Here is a 16,315-nt window from a genome sequence, read left to right as displayed (position 1 = left end):
TAGACATTCAAATGACATTACAATTCAAAATGTATTGATCTAACTCAACACATTAGTAAAATCATTTACCTCAGTTACGAATCCAGAAAATAGCGTTTTTGGGATGAACATCAAGAAAATAAAGAAAAAATAGGAATAAGACGGGTGGATCAATGCACATTTTGTTTCTTTCAATTTATCAATTTTTTTTATGTTAACCCAAACAAATTAATTTCTTTGTTTCTCTTGTCAAATTCTATTAGACATTCAAATGACTTCATACATTACAATTCTTGAATTAACTCAACACATTAATAAAATCATCAAGCTCAGTTACGAATCCAGAGAATAGCATTGGGGTGTGGACAAATAAAAAATTTGGGATAGACATCAATAAAATAAAGAAAAATTATGAACAAAATGGATGGATCAATGTGCGATTTGCTTTTTTTTTGAAAATTAGATAATCAAGCAGTCAATTAAATTGAAAACATTTAGGAAATTAGAGATTATGTTACCTTTTCATCGTATAAAAAACTCTTTTTAGCCCACTTCAACCCTAACGTTGATCTAGCTAGTGGTTTATATCAAAATTATATATGTTTGATTCAATTATCTTATTTCTTTATGTTTTATCTACATTAGATATATAACATTTTTTAAAAAATATTTAAAAATATAATAACGGATTTTTAGCACGTTGATTAAAATGTAAAAAGAAAATTATAACCCACTATGATATCTTAAGTTGTAAGAATCGGTGTCTAAAATACTCAAACTCACGAATTCGATTATTATTTAGAACACTTTAAATTAAAATGGATAATAAATGTGAAATCTTCCCATGCTAACTTTTTTTTTAATTAAGAAAAAAGTATATATATGAGCACACAAGTGGTGAGTATAAATAAATTAAAAGGGTTTTGTTCACAATTAAAAATATACATGCCTAGTATGAAAGCATTGAAGAATATTATATGAAGAAGTTAAGGTATATATATATATATATATATATTTAAACGAATTAGTTATATATATTATTAAAAAAAACAAAATAAATATAGAGTAGTATCGTACTATAAAGTTGATTCATGAATTATTATAGTAAAAGGCATACACTTTGAAGTTGGCATATATATATATATACTTAATTAATTACAAATTAAAAGGCATTCATATATAATCTAGTTTTGACCCCACTTTTCTCCTCATGAACGCGTGATGAGTACCTAATCCTAACCCTAGTTCAATATATATTATTTGAAGAAGAAGAATCAAAGTTTTCTTCATTTATTTAAGCACCTCTTGGCTAATGCAATAAATACTATATTAATACTTTATTGTTTTTGCTAATTAATTAAATGCTTCAATTTGCTTGCCAACATATATAGCACAAGTATGCACCGATCGATCCAATGAAAGTGAGAGGAAGCTAACTAGCTACTATAAAAAGATATATACCCTACTCCAAATTTTCCAATTCGGTGGTGTGTATATATATACATGATGCATTTATAATTTAGATTTTCCACTACTTTTTTGATGATTTCTTGTGCTTATATATAATTAATTAGGAATTTTCACTAACAATATTTGTGTTGTTTAAGAAAGAATCCCAATATTTAAATGATGATCAAGATGTAATGAGTAATATTTCAAAATCTAATTCAAATTGAAAGTCAGCTCCCACTACTTTAATTTATTACTAATAATAAAACGAATTAATTAGCTGATCAGAAAAAGTAATTTCACTTTTTTTTACAAAGAACGTTTGGGTTCCACAGCTCGCGATTAATTATCACCGCTCGACGGAGCTCGAATTCAAAACATTTAGGAAGTTGAAGATATTTACATTTTTTTGTCGCTAGATAAAGGAGACGATGATTATGAATAGATTGATTGTTAATTAGCTTAATTGATTTGAGACGATATATTAATGATTTTAATATTTGTTTTCTTTTCTTTTATTTCCATCTTTGGATATTAATCTCATACTTTACATAACTAAGTCCTTAATTTTTAAGACAAACTAAACAATATTTTAAAAACAAATCTTTTTTCCATTAATCACGTTAAGGTAATTAACAAATTAATTGTATGTTTTTTTTTCAAAAATAAAATAATTTATATTTGATTTTTTTTAAAAGGTATTACATATATATAGAATAAAAAAGAAATAATAGTTGAAACTTTCATTTATATAAATTATTGAATATATGACACAGCTAGCATTATGATGGATATGAGCAATCTGATATACATATATATGAGAATTTTTAAATGTTTTATTTTCTTCTGTAGATTGCTACATTATTATATGCTTCAAATTCAATTTAAGATATTTTTTTTTAATGAAAATTAAACTCAAAACTAAAAATTCTTTAAACAAAACTCTTGTCACTTAAAACTATCTTAGTTACTAAATTATTTGTCACAATATATGGATTATCTACCATGAATTCAATTTTGTGTCAATAGTAAATTTAAATGTGCTTCTTTTCTGTGGTATATCCATCCTATATCTATCATATGAAGTTGATCATTATTCTCTTACATAAAAAGAAGAAGTAAATATACATGCTTATAGCTAGCTAGGATATAGTAATAAAAAAAAGTGCGATATTATTCGTTTCTTGTGCCTAAGAAGAAGAAAAAGAGTAGTTGTAGATATGATAATAATGCAGGAAGGAAGATGAAGAAGGTGGTGGGCATATAATTAATAAGAAGGCAAAAAGGTGGATTTTTGCATGATGATCGATGAGTGCAAGCTAGGCTGGCTGGTGGACGGATGATATATAACAAATTAATTAAAGTTTGCCCGCACATTTATCAATCAGTCACATCCATGCATGGGTTTTGTCAGTCTTTTCTACCTTACCACCATATTCGATTGCCTGTCCATTTTGTTATGTTGCCCTTGGAAGAGTTCGAAAAAAAAAAACCAAATTTAAAAATTTAACTCAGTATATATATACAATAATTACCCTTATTAGGGTTGGCCTTGAATAGTGTAGGGTAGACCATAGTTGGAAAAGGATCATTCTTTCAAAAAACCCTTTTCCCCATGTTTTGTTAATTATTTAAATTACTTGCCAGGCTGATGATCAGAAGAAGATCGATCAGGTCTAGGCAGCTTAGCTAGCTGGGAATTTAGTGCATGCTTGTCCCTTTATACTGCCATACTGTAAGTAGTGAATCATATGCATGATGCATGCCTAGCTAGCTAATTAAGCTAGGTGTTCATCTTAAAACCGATCATTCATCATCAAAAGATGTGACCATATTTATTTATTTATATTCTTACTCTCTTATGCACATGCTTTCCTCGAACTACTTCCCATCAAATTCTCACTCCCGATGATGACTACTCTCTCAACCACTAAAGTAAAACTTTGGTGGTGGGTATCTCATGTTCATCCCCTTCAAACTTAATTCATCATTTTGCGGTTTTCAAAGTTATCCCCCCATATCCTTCTATTTTTATTATTTAAATATAACTGTTCTAATAAGGATATATACATATATGTGCTACATTATTATTTATTAATCCATTCACACCACCACCACCACAAAATATATCTTATAACTCATACAAAATATTACATGGACCATCATCCTAGCTAAGTTAGCTAGGTTATAATAAGTCTATAGTCTATAAGCTAGCTAACCCCTATAGGAAAATGATAGATATTTATTATAAATTGGATAAAATGATGAGTAGGATGACACGTGGCAAATAGGTGTGGTGGGGGGAGTATGGGCATATATAGAAGAGAAGAGGAGGGGGTCCATTTAAGTATATAGTAGGGTTGATGCAGCTTCATGGGCAACTTGAGTCATCATACTCCACGTGAGCACAATGTGATTGTCCAAGTCATCAATCTCTCTCTCTCTCAAAATCATCCCATTTGGGTCCACCTAAGGATTACATGATTAATCATTTTCACCATATTCCTTCTTCTCTTCTCTTCTCTTTTCATTTTCTTTTTTTTTTTCTCCTCTTTTCAGTGATGCTGACCATAATAAAACGAAAATACTTCAACTTATATTATAATTATTCTACTTTACTTGTAATTAATTCAGATGTATTATTATTATCCCACAATTTTTATTTGTAATCAAGTCATAGACATACATTTATATATTAAGAACATGGGAAAGATAATGAAGAGAAACAATAGAATAAAATCAAATGTATTATTGAGTATAATTGATAGTTTTCTATAAATTTTATGATAATGATTAGATTGATTTAAAAAAAATATAATCTAATTAAATTTAAAATTTAAATAAATAATACCTAATCTATAGTTTTTTATAACTTTAATCTTCTTTAATAATTTTGTTTTTATATTAATATTTTAAGTTCAATTGTTTTTTACAAAATAATAATCTAACTACTCTCTCTTTATTTTTTATAACAATAACTAACATACATAAATAAATTACAAGATAAAAAATTATTATTGTAATTTTATTTTTATCAAATAATAATTTATTTTATAGAAAAAAAAATACATCATAATTTATGATTTTTTTTTCATTACATAGTTTTTAAGAAAAGATAAATAAATATAGAATAATATATATACATATATTCTATTTAAAATTTGTAATAATACATTTAAAAATATATATATAACCTTTTTTACAATCTAAGATTTATACAAATGATAGAATAATTGTATTATTTATTATTGCAATATATATATATATATATATATATATATTAAATAATAATTTGTTTTTATAAATAAATATATAATAATTTGGGATATTTTGTCTTATAATTTTAATTATTAGTTACCTAACTATTTATTTAAAATAATTATATAATAGTAATAATGTTTTTAATAATTATATTTTTAATTGATATATAATTTTAAGGTTAATTCATTTTAAAAAATAATTATAAGGTTAAGGTTAATATATTATTTGTTGTATAAAATATATTTAAAAAATAATATATAAATATATATATATTATTTAAAATAGTATATCTAAATAGAATAAATGAGATATCAGAATGCTTGTACACTATATTATAGAAATATCCGTAAGCATATACAATAATTAAATTTCAATAGGAGGATGAAGAATATCTCACAAATAAATAAATAAAACATAAAATAATGAATTAATCACTAATTATATAATTGTGGGTGTAATAATATTCTTTGGGACAGATGTCAATAGATTAGATACATGCCATATTTTAAGGTGTAACTTTACACAAATCTCAGTATTAAAATTTAAAACTAATAATCATATAAAATACTTTATTATTATTATATAATCAAAACCCTAATAAAAATACATAAAAATAAATAATATTAAAAAAACATAAGCACTATTATCTTCTCACTCCAAGAAAAAATAAATAATAGAAAGTCGCCCACATATTCATTTAATGATTAATTGTAACCCAACGCAGCCTTCGCCTTATGATTTGGGAATCACATTAATTTTCTTCCCTTTCCCTCCCATCCTCACATGCATCTTTCACAGCTCCTCGATCTCTCCTATTTAAACACCTCCTCCATCCCAACACTAACTCACTCATCTCTTCTTCCCTTTTCCAAATCCTCCAATTTCAAACTTCTTATCACTCAAAACAGATTAGAAACTACTTCTAATTGAAACCGAAAAAAAAAATGTTTACTTTTACCGGAAACAACGATGATTTATTCTCCCGCCGCTGCGTTTGGGTTAACGGTCCGGTCATAGTCGGCGCCGGTCCTTCGGGCCTTGCCGTCGGTGCCTGCCTTAGGGAACAGGGCGTCCCTTTTGTGGTTGTTGAAAGAGCTGATTGCATAGCTTCTCTATGGCAAAAAAGGACTTATGATCGTCTTAAGCTTCATCTCCCTAAACAATTCTGCCAACTCCCCAAACACCCATTTCCCGATCACTTCCCGGAATACCCCACCAAGAAACAGTTCATCGATTACCTCGAATCCTACGCAAACAAGTTCGATATCAAACCCCAATTCAACGAGTCAGTTCAGTCCGCTAAGTACGACGAGGCCTGCCGTTTATGGCGCGTCAAGAGCGTCTCCAATTTGGACGGCTCCGAAGTGGAGTACATTTGTCAGTGGTTGGTGGTGGCCACTGGAGAGAATGCAGAGTGCGTCGTGCCGGAGATTGACGGTTTGAAGGAATTTAACGGTGAAGTCCTCCACGCATCTCAGTATAAATCCGGCGAGAGATTTTCAGGGAAGAAAGTACTCGTTGTGGGTTGCGGAAACTCAGGAATGGAAGTCTCTCTCGATCTCTGTAACCACAATGCAGAGCCGTCAATGGTGGTTCGCAGCTCTGTTCACGTAATGCCAAGAGAAATATTCGGAAGATCCATCTTCGAGTTAGCCACTCTGATGCTGGCCTGGTTACCCCTGTGGCTGGTGGACAAGTTCATGCTTCTATTTTCATGGTTGATGTTAGGAAACATGGAGAAATACGGTCTCAAGAGGCCAAAGATGGGGCCTTTGGAGCTGAAGAACGTTATGGGGAAGACCCCTGTTCTAGACATCGGCGCATTGGAGAAGATTAGATCCGGAGAGATTAAGGTTGTACCCGGAATCACAAGGTTTTCATCTGGAGCCGTGGATCTGGTCGACGGTCAGACGTTAGACATCGATGCGGTTGTTCTTGCAACTGGGTACCGTAGCAACGTGCCATACTGGCTTCACGAAACAGAGTTTTTCACAAAAGACGGATTCCCAAACACCCCGTTCCCAAATGGGTGGAAAGGAAAGGCGGGTCTTTATGCAGTCGGGTTCACAAGAAAGGGTCTGGCCGGTGTATCCATAGATGCATTGAAGATCTCTCAAGACATTGGCAAAGTATGGACAGAAGATTTGCAGCAGAAGAAACAGAAAGCCCCTCGCCATAGAAGATGCATCTCACAGTTCTAATCACCCATTTTTATCTTTCTTTTTTTTTACTATTTCAAAAAAGAGTAGAGACAGATCCATCAGCTAGCCCTCTCCTGAAGAACCCAAATTTTGAGGAATGTTTTGGGTTTTTCTTTTTACTTATTGTAATATTATTTCTTGTAACCACACCATAGGAATAGGATGATGAGGCTTTCTTTTGTACAGTTCTTGAATCCCCCTTCTTAAATATATTCTCCATTGTTCATATATAAAAAGGTTCAAAATTGTCAATTTCTTAAATGAGTTCAAAGTAGTATGTATATATAGTTGTATATAGTCTATCAAAGTTACAATAAGTATTATGTAGGTAGAAGGGTTATCTGGGTAATTGTGAATATCTATTTCAAATGAGGTCCCATTATTGATTATCTGGAGTCAAATATGTATTATATTTCATGGACACTGTTTAAGCTCACATTACTATCTATAGAACAAGTTGCGGATCAACTCCATAGAAATGGAAAATGGGCCCATTTATTCAATATGCATGCAGGCTATACTTTAAATCATTACTATGTCTCTGTTGCATTCATACCACATCGATTTTTCACTAGGCCCACAGGGAGAATGCAAATATTCATGGAAAAAAAATATAAAAACATGGCTTCGCCCGGGTTCGAACCGGAGACCTTCAGTGTGTTAGACTGACGTGATAACCAACTACACCACGAAACCTTTTGATTTATGTTATGTTTTTATTTATTGAAGACATTATATTTACAGTTTTAATTTTGTTAAATAATGACATTTTATTTTTTTAATGTTGAATTTAACTTTAGAAATAGTCAGAAATTAATTTTAATACTACAAATGAATAAATTATAAATATGAAGAGGAAAGCTATATTAGACCCAATAACTTGAAGAAAAGTGGCTATTATGATTCATAACATCAGGTCCAAAAGATCTTTGCATATTTTGGATAATAATGGGCCTTTTTTCTCTATTTTTTTGTAAAGTGAAAAGTGATCAAACAATTTTTTTTATTACAATGATCGTCAAATTTTCAATCACATTTTTGAATCAAAATTTTAGTTTTACTTTTTATTTGAATGCTATAACTATATTTATAAAAAAAATATTACATTCAAGTCTTATATTATAGATAAAGTTATAGATATCTTGGTGAAGAATTATGCAATTACTTGCACTAAAAATGTTGTTTTGTTTACACTCAACATGTTGAGTATTGTCCGTCTTTATCTTTTGTCACATTTAATGTTTTTTAAATATTATGATTTTTCATGTAAATTATAACTTTACTATCTAAATAACATTTTCCCTCTCTTAAATTTTCTATAAGGTATCAGAGCAAAATTTTCCATTTTGAATAAATTTGTTTACAATTTTTCGCTGCCTTCTCTAATTGTGAAAATATCCATTGAAGAGAACTCAAGTGATTCTATAATCTCATATTTTTCTAAAATTATTTATCACAAATTTCAGTGCATTTTTTTTTTTGTGACAGTTTAGTCATTTCAAAATTGCACTTCAGTCGAATCTGCAGATTTATTCGGTAGAATACTTAATATGTTGTTTTGTTTACACTTAACATGTTGAGTGTTGTCCGTATTTATCTTTTATCATATTTAATGTCTTTTAAATATCTGAATTTCTAATGTAAATCATAACTTACTGTATAAATAAATTTTTACCTTAATAAATTTTCTACATTTCAATAAAATAATAAAACTTGAGTAAGTTGAGGAAGATCCATTATTTTGTCAAAATGACCAACTCTTTATACAAGTTTGTACTATAATACAAGACAAAGGCCGCAATGATTGAGATTTGGCCAAGAAAGTTGGATATTTAAGCAGTCTTTATGTAAATTTTATTTTTTAACTCCTTTTAAAATAATATAAAGATGTATAATAGTTTAATGTTAAAATTAATATTTGTGGTGATAATAAGTAAAATGTTATTTCATTGGAGAATTTTTTTATATTTATGCCTTGAATATATGAGCAAAGTTAGACAAAATAATTCCAACAATAATGAATTAATAAGGTTTTTTTTATCTAGGGTCACAAAAATAGTTTTATTATAAAAAATGTAGGAACTTATATATATGAATTTATTAATTCCCACATAAATAATTTTAATATGATGGATATGTGAAGTAAATTTAAGACCAACGAGAAGCTGTGAAGGAAGACGGAAGAAGAGAGTTGTTCTTCATTCACTGCTGCAGCTTGGCTGGCGGGGATCGATCGTCGATGGCAGGATCGTCGATTCTTCCGATGACCGTCGTCCTCATCTCACCTTCTTCCTCCTCCTCCTCCGCCGTCCGATCCCATCTCTCTCAGAGTACTGTTTCTCTCCTCCCGAGCCGTTGCGACAGCAGAGATCAATTCGTCCTGTCCTCCTCCTCCTGCAGAAACTCGAGGCTCAGACTTCAGGAGGGAGATAGAAAGTTACCATCCTTCAGGATCACATCCATGGCTGCTACTTTTGGTTCGCGATTGAAGGAAACCGTGAAGAAGACGGTTGACGATAATCCCGTCGTTGTCTACTCTAAATCATGGTGTTCGTAAGTGTTTTGATATTGCTCCTTGTCAATTTCGTGTCTTGACGTGATTTCCTTTTGAGATATATATATATTCATTGTTCTGTTGTCGAATTCGTTATAATCAAGGTACTCATCCGAGGTCAAGACATTATTCAGACGGCTTGGCATCGAGCCACTTGTCATAGAATTGGACGAACTTGGTAAGTTTTCTTCTTCTGCTTATATATTATTGAATCTGGTTTTCGATAGTATACATAATTTTAGTCTATGTACTTGTATTCCTGAAATAACAATGACTGATAGCTTATCAGAACTGTCAATTGCGTATGGAATTGAACCAAAAGCCCCTTCTCCTTTGACATTGATTTACTGATTGTGGGTTTTTCAATCTCCTTCCTATTCCTGGTGTTTGAAAAGCAATTTCCTTAGTTTATCATTGTGGGTGCTATTGTTATGTCTTTATGTTTCTTTCCTTTTCTCTTTGATGCCTTCTCATTTGAAGAACATAGAATTATGGGTGCTTGATCCTTTTTAAGTCACTTGAATACTGCAGAAGAATTCTGCTGATTTTTTTATGGAAGTTTCTTTTCTTTTCTTAATTTTCCATTTCTTATGTTGTTTGTCTCTTTCATTCTAGATTGTATTGTGTGAATTTGCAATTCGCCGCATCTTTACATAACAGAAAACCTTTTTCCAATGCTTTTGAATCTGTCTAGGAGCCCAAGGACCACAATTGCAGAAAATGCTACTAAGGATAACTGGACAACATACCGTCCCTAATGTATTTGTTGGTAAGAAGTTAGTTGTATATCAAATTAGGTTCTTGTCAAGTTTATTATGGGTTAGGTAATTAAATATCTACTTGTTTGCCCAATTTCATATGAAATGAAACCAATGTCTCCAAAACAGAACCTAAATTCTTCTTCTTTACAGGAGGCAAGCATATTGGCGGTTGTACAGGTACCCTGTTTTCACACTTCTTGCTTTTTTTTCTTTTTTCCTAGTAGAGTTGATTTGCATTGTTCATATCTTTGGTTTGAATGCAGACACGGTCAAGTTGTATCATAAAGGGGAACTTCAGGCATTACTGTTAGACGTTTGCGCCAAGAATTCGTCGCAGAGCTAACCTGCATGCATCTCGACCCCTAGTTTAAGGATAGAATATTTGTTATTCATGGCTTATCAATTGATTCTCAGTTTTCAGTAAAAATAAATAATTCATGGCTAACTAATAAATAATTCATTCACCTACTTACTTAATGTTCCAAATCCAATTATATATATGGAATTATCTAGCTAATTAATTAGAATATTTTAGTTTCCCTACTTGTTGAATATTATTAATTAACCTATTTTTCTTGTTCGTTTATGTAATTTTGGTAAACCTTCTTAATTATTGTACTATGTCCTTCAATAAAAGCTCTACTAACTTAGGGTGCGTTTATAAAATTAGAAAGTTATGTTGTCATTGAATTTTGAATTATATAAGCTCAAATAGTTAAATGTATATAAGTTAATTTAATAAATTGTGAAACTAATCCAAAGAAAATTACTTAGAATATTTTACCATTTGAAACTTATAATTGGTTAGTCTAATTCTGCCGGAGAGGTCTGTGAAAGACCTCCTCCCCTTCCATTTCCACTTCATCCTCCTGCGTTTCCAAATCATTCTGCAATTATGTCGGACCTGTCCTTATAAATCTCTACACCATAAACACAAGTTACAACGAAATCTACCTTGAAGTCGTAAATAGAGCACCAAAATCCACATTTATGTTCCATCTCTTTCGCCAGGCACGAAGGAATGCAACATATTCAGTGCCCCGCCATGAAGCATCAACAAGCACCTCTGACAGTTGAAATTATTTACAACATAGTATCCTAAATCTTATGGGCATTTCGACAATTTCAAGGACAAAAAGATCCAAAACCGATTTCTTCCACTGCCCTTTTTTGGGCGCAATTAAGTTTTGTAATAAGACGGTAAAGACCGCTTGGGAAGTCCTTGTGTGAAAGACTTGCTCGTCCTTCTCCCCTACATTTCCACTTCATCTTCCTGCGTTTCCAAATCATCCTTATAGAAAAATATGAACTGTTTTTCATCGGTCCTAACACCCAGCATTCTGAGGTTTAGAATAGGTTCTCTCCCATCGAAGTATCTTGGCTTCGAGAGCCTCTCCACGCTAAATTCAATTGTGATTCAATTGTGAAGAGATTTGGAATCTTATCATTCTGAAAATGAGAATCATGTTGCTCTTTGGAAAAGCAAATTTCTCTCTAAATGTGGTAAATTAATTAGTCCTCATTAAAAACTCCATTCTCATTGTCTCAACATTCATTATGTCACTCTTCCATAACCCTACATCGGTGACCAGCAAAATTGACATAATCATTAAGAATTTTCTTTAGGGAATTTCCAACTCTTCTAAAACCACTCATTTGGTGAGGTAGGACACAACAAAGTTTGACGTTGTTGACAGCAGACTCGTAATCAAGGACTTCTCCATTTTCAACACTTTGCTCATCTATAAATAGTGGTAGAGATTTCTCAACGACAACGCAAGTCTCTAGAAGAAAACAGTCATCGGCAAGTACGGACTTGAAGATAACAAATTGATGTATCTCTTTAAGAGAAAGTTTATGGGTAGAAGCCTATGTGGCCAAATCATTAAAACATAAGAGATGCTCCACCCTTCTCATTTTTACGGTGAGTAATGGTAAGAAAACCGATTTCTGGAATGATCTATGCCACCCAAGTGGAAAGTTGTCATACTCTTATTGGGACGTTTTTGAGATCTCTAATAAAAAACATGTTAAAGTGGTAGACTATTTTCGTCTCATATCTAATCAAATTGTTTGAAAATTTTCTTTAAATAGATGATTTTACATCGAAGAGGACGGTAGACATACCCTCCTCATAGATGCTATTACCCATGTTTCGATTGACCTAGAGACTAACAACAAATTTTCTCTAATCAGCTCTCCCAATTTTAAAATTAGCTACATTTATCATGCGTCTCTCCAAATGACTTCATCTTGGTTTCCTTGGAAAGAGGTGTAGAAATCAAAAATTCCATCAAATATCTCGTTTTTTGGTTGAGAATCTATCAATGGAAGAGTTTTGACATATAACAAACTGAAAAAGAAAGATTTCATCTTGTTAGCAGATGCAACATTTATTTGAAAAATGAAGAATTCATTAATTATATTCTTTTCAATTGTGACCTTGCTAAGAGCATGTGGACTCTTGTGCAGAATCTACTTCATTTTTAATGGATACACCAACAAAAATCGTCCACTTTTGGGTCAAATTGATTGAATAAAGTTCTAGTAACAACATCGTGATCGACTGGAAACCAATTCGCCTCATGTTGTTGACTATTTGGAAAAAAAATAGAAAAGTTTTCGAAAGAATAAGTTATGAGCATGAGTGTCTCAAATGATTAATGTTATACGCGTTCGTTTTAATCTAAAAAAATTATTTCATCATGGGCTTGTACGGGATGATAAAATTTTGACCTTATTGACATTTAAATTTCTTACGTTGTAATTTTTGGACGCATTTTACGCTTTTTTTTAATAAAAGTTATTTTAAAACTTTTTTTTTTTTAAAATACCTAACTAATCCTTCATTCATGACCTACTTACTATATATGGAATTATCTAGCTAATTCATTAGAATTTAGTTTACCTACTAGTTGAATATTATTAATTAATCTGTTTTTCATGTCCGTTTATGTAATTTTGGTAAGCCTTCTTAGTGTGCCATTATAAAACTATACCCTTCAATAAAACTAAAAGTTGATTTTTAATTGAAAGAGCTCAAGTAGTTAAATATATAAGTATTAATTTAATCAAATGTAAAACTAATTCAAAGAAAGTTACTTAGACTATTTTACAATTACAATTCAATATTATATTTGACTCATCTTATTATGAATGGAGTGATTTAATGATTTATTCAGAAGTATTTGTGTTAGGGTTACAAATGGCTTTTAAGGTTTTCGGAAGAAAAATAAAATTAGTTGTTCAAAACAAGCATATATTGACCGATGACTAGTGTAATCTTCCATGATCGAGGTTTCAGTCAAAAATTAATCTTATTTAAAGCTCTATACACAATGTGTGAATTGAATATTATATTCAATAAATAAAGGTATGCATAACAAAAATTAGTGTCATCCAAATAACTATTATATATATATATATATATATATATATATATATATATATATATATATATATATATATATATATATATATATATATTTGAGATGGGTTTAGAATGATGTTCCACAATCTATCATGTTTGAGTTTCAATAAAATTAATATTTTGTTCTCTTCATCAAACTTCATGAATTTTAATCAAATTTTCAAATTCTTATTTTGTTATTGTTAAGAAAAAATTGTTTCTATATTAATATATATATAATTAAAAACAAATTAAATCGAAGAGGTTAAATTAAAGCCTAGTTTTGACTCCACTTTTTCTCCCAACGCGTGAGTACCTAATCGGACTAACCTTTTTGGCATAATATTAATTATACATTTCAAGAAGATGAGACAAAGTTTTATTTATTATTATTATTATTATTATTTGCACAAGGTGCATAAAAAAAAACTTTAATTTATGCACCTCTCACTCTCTGCATTAAAAGAAAATCAAACAAAGTTTTATTCATTTATTTATGCACCTCCCTCTCTTTGCAATAAATACTAAATTAGTTAAGGTTATGTTTGATTATTGGATTTAGAATAAGAAATTTATTATTAATTATTTGTTTGATGAAATATTTAACCTAATAATAATTATAATAAAACTAAAGTGTATAATTTTATTAATTTTCAGTTTCACCCCCTTTAGATTGAAATTGTAATTGCATGACATTTGAAATATAAAAACAATCAACTGAATGATTTGATAGGTAAAAACTTAAAATGATAGTAACTTGAAAACAGATCAAACGAGGCCTTATTGTCCGTGCAAATTTGACTCCAAGTGAGAGCGCACTAAATAATATTATTATTTTATCAAAACATTTCGCATGCATGTTATTTCCGGTTCTCCATATTTAAAGGGCACTACCTTAAACTCTCTTTCTTATCAATCATTTCTAAATTCTATCACTCAAACAATTGAAATTGTTCTACCTCTAACTAATTAGTATCTAAATTTAAAAGCAGTGATCCAAAATGTTTAGTTTTTCTGGAAAAGAAAACGATCATCTCTTCTCCCGCCGCCGCTGCGTTTTGGTTAACGGTCCGGTTATTGTCGGTGCCGGCCCTTCAGGCCTTGCCGTCGGTGCCTGCCTTAGGGAACAGGGGGTCCCTTTTGTGGTTGTTGAAAGAGCTGATTGTATAGCTTCTTTATGGCAAAAGAGGACTTATGATCGCCTTAAGCTTCATCTCCCTAAACAATTCTGCCAACTCCCCAAACACCCATTTCCCGATCACTTCCCGGAATACCCCACCAAGAAACAGTTCATCGATTACCTCGAATCCTACGCAAACAAGTTCGATATCAAACCGCAATTCAACGAGTCCGTTCAGTCTGCTAAGTACGACGACGCCTGCCGTCTATGGCGCGTCAAGAGCGTCTCCAATTTCGACGGCTCCGAGGTGGAGTACATCTGTCAGTGGCTGGTGGTGGCCACCGGTGAGAATGCAGAGTGCGTTGTGCCGGAGATTGACGGTTTGAAGGAATTTAAGGGCGAAGTCCTACACGCATCTCAGTATAAATCCGGCGAGAGATTTTCAGGGAAGAAAGTACTCGTTGTGGGTTGCGGAAACTCAGGAATGGAAGTCTCTCTCGATCTCTGCAACCACAATGCAGAGCCGTCGATGGTGGTTCGCAGCTCTGTTCACGTATTGCCAAGGGAAATATTGGGAAGATCGACCATAGAGTTGGCCACCCTGATGCTGGCGTGGTTGCCTCTGTGGCTAGTGGACAAGATCGTGCTTCTGTTTTCGTGGATCATATTTGGAAACATGGAGAAATACGGGCTCAAGAGGCCAAAAATGGGTCCCTTAGAGCTGAAGCAGAACGCCAACGGGAAGACGCCCGTCCTAGACATTGGCGCCCTGGAGAAGATCAGATCCGGAGAAGTTAAGGTTGTTCCAGGAATCAAAAGGTTTTCATCGGGAGCCGTGGATCTGGTCGACGGTCAGACGTTAGACATCGATGCGGTTGTTCTTGCAACTGGGTACCGTAGCAACGTGCCATACTGGCTTCACGAAACAGAGTTTTTCAAAAAAGACGGATTCCCAAACACACCGTTCCCAAATGGGTGGAAAGGAAAGGCGGGTCTTTATGCAGTTGGGTTCACAAGAAAGGGTCTGGCTGGTGTATCCATAGATGCATTGAAGATCTCTCAAGACATTGGCAAAGTATGGACAGAAGATTTGCAGCAGATGAAACAGAAAGCTCCTCGACTTAGAAGATGCATTTCACAATTCTAATCAAAATTAAAACACACTCATTCTTTTATTTTTTATTTTTTCTTCTTCTTCACATACAAAATATACAATACAACTACAGTAGTGATTTTTTAAACACTAAAAAGAAAAAAGAAAAAAAATATTTATTTATTTATTCATTCATTTTCCTTTGTAAACATAGCTAGCTAGTAGTTTAGTACCAATACATTATAATTTTATTGTACAACTTTTTTCTAGAATAAGCTACCATCTTTTCACAACTATTATATTTTTTTCATGTTTATCTCTTTCTGTAACTTATAATTGAAATAACAAATTTATTTGATTTATGAACATTAATTTATGTGTTACAAAAATAATAAAATAAAAAATATATAATCTGATAGCACTAGTTGAGGTTGAGTTATAGTCTCCCAAAAAAATATAATATATATTCGCAGCCAAAATGTTATTTA

General features: G+C 31.6%; 3 protein-coding genes and 1 non-coding gene across 4 annotated transcripts; 3 read left to right on the top strand and 1 right to left on the bottom strand.

Moving 5' to 3' along the window:
* Positions 1 to 5,576: 5,576 nt before the first annotated feature.
* Positions 5,577 to 6,985, top strand: LOC124915241 (probable indole-3-pyruvate monooxygenase YUCCA9). Its single transcript, XM_047455923.1, has one exon. It carries the CDS (start codon positions 5,634 to 5,636, stop codon positions 6,888 to 6,890), a length of 1,257 nt encoding a protein of 418 aa, XP_047311879.1. The 5' UTR covers positions 5,577 to 5,633; the 3' UTR covers positions 6,891 to 6,985.
* Positions 6,986 to 7,512: 527 nt separating this feature from the next.
* TRNAV-AAC lies at positions 7,513 to 7,586 on the bottom strand. The gene has a single exon. It is a non-coding gene; the product is annotated as a tRNA-Val (tRNA).
* Positions 7,587 to 9,024: 1,438 nt separating this feature from the next.
* On the top strand, positions 9,025 to 10,675 carry LOC124915048 (monothiol glutaredoxin-S10-like). Its single transcript, XM_047455697.1, has 5 exons — positions 9,025 to 9,443; positions 9,549 to 9,622; positions 10,139 to 10,213; positions 10,356 to 10,382; positions 10,469 to 10,675. The coding sequence occupies exons 1-5, from the start codon at positions 9,130 to 9,132 to the stop codon at positions 10,546 to 10,548; spliced, it is 570 nt and encodes a 189-aa protein (XP_047311653.1). The 5' UTR covers positions 9,025 to 9,129; the 3' UTR covers positions 10,549 to 10,675.
* A 3,940-nt stretch (positions 10,676 to 14,615) lies between these two features.
* Positions 14,616 to 15,881, top strand: LOC124915487 (probable indole-3-pyruvate monooxygenase YUCCA9). Its single transcript, XM_047456209.1, has one exon. It carries the CDS (start codon positions 14,616 to 14,618, stop codon positions 15,879 to 15,881), a length of 1,266 nt encoding a protein of 421 aa, XP_047312165.1.
* The last annotated feature ends 434 nt before the right edge of the window (positions 15,882 to 16,315 follow it).

The sequence above is a fragment of the Impatiens glandulifera genome, chromosome 9 (assembly GCF_907164915.1).
Source record: "Impatiens glandulifera chromosome 9, dImpGla2.1, whole genome shotgun sequence".
Classification (NCBI taxonomy): domain Eukaryota; kingdom Viridiplantae; phylum Streptophyta; class Magnoliopsida; order Ericales; family Balsaminaceae; genus Impatiens; species Impatiens glandulifera.
This window is presented reverse-complemented; position numbering and strand designations above follow the sequence as displayed.

Bases quoted from the DNA above. Each gene is read 5' to 3' on its own strand.
- LOC124915241 (XM_047455923.1), top strand. From the start codon at position 5,634: ATGTTTACTTTTACCGGAAACAACGATGATTTATTCTCCCGCCGCTGC.
- LOC124915048 (XM_047455697.1), top strand. From the start codon at position 9,130: ATGGCAGGATCGTCGATTCTTCCGATGACCGTCGTCCTCATCTCACCT. The intron at 9,623-10,138 runs GTAAGTTTTCTT...GAATCTGTCTAG, and splicing joins CATAGAATTGGACGAACTTG to GAGCCCAAGGACCACAATTG. The intron at 10,383-10,468 runs GTACCCTGTTTT...GTTTGAATGCAG, and splicing joins GCATATTGGCGGTTGTACAG to ACACGGTCAAGTTGTATCAT.
- LOC124915487 (XM_047456209.1), top strand. From the start codon at position 14,616: ATGTTTAGTTTTTCTGGAAAAGAAAACGATCATCTCTTCTCCCGCCGC.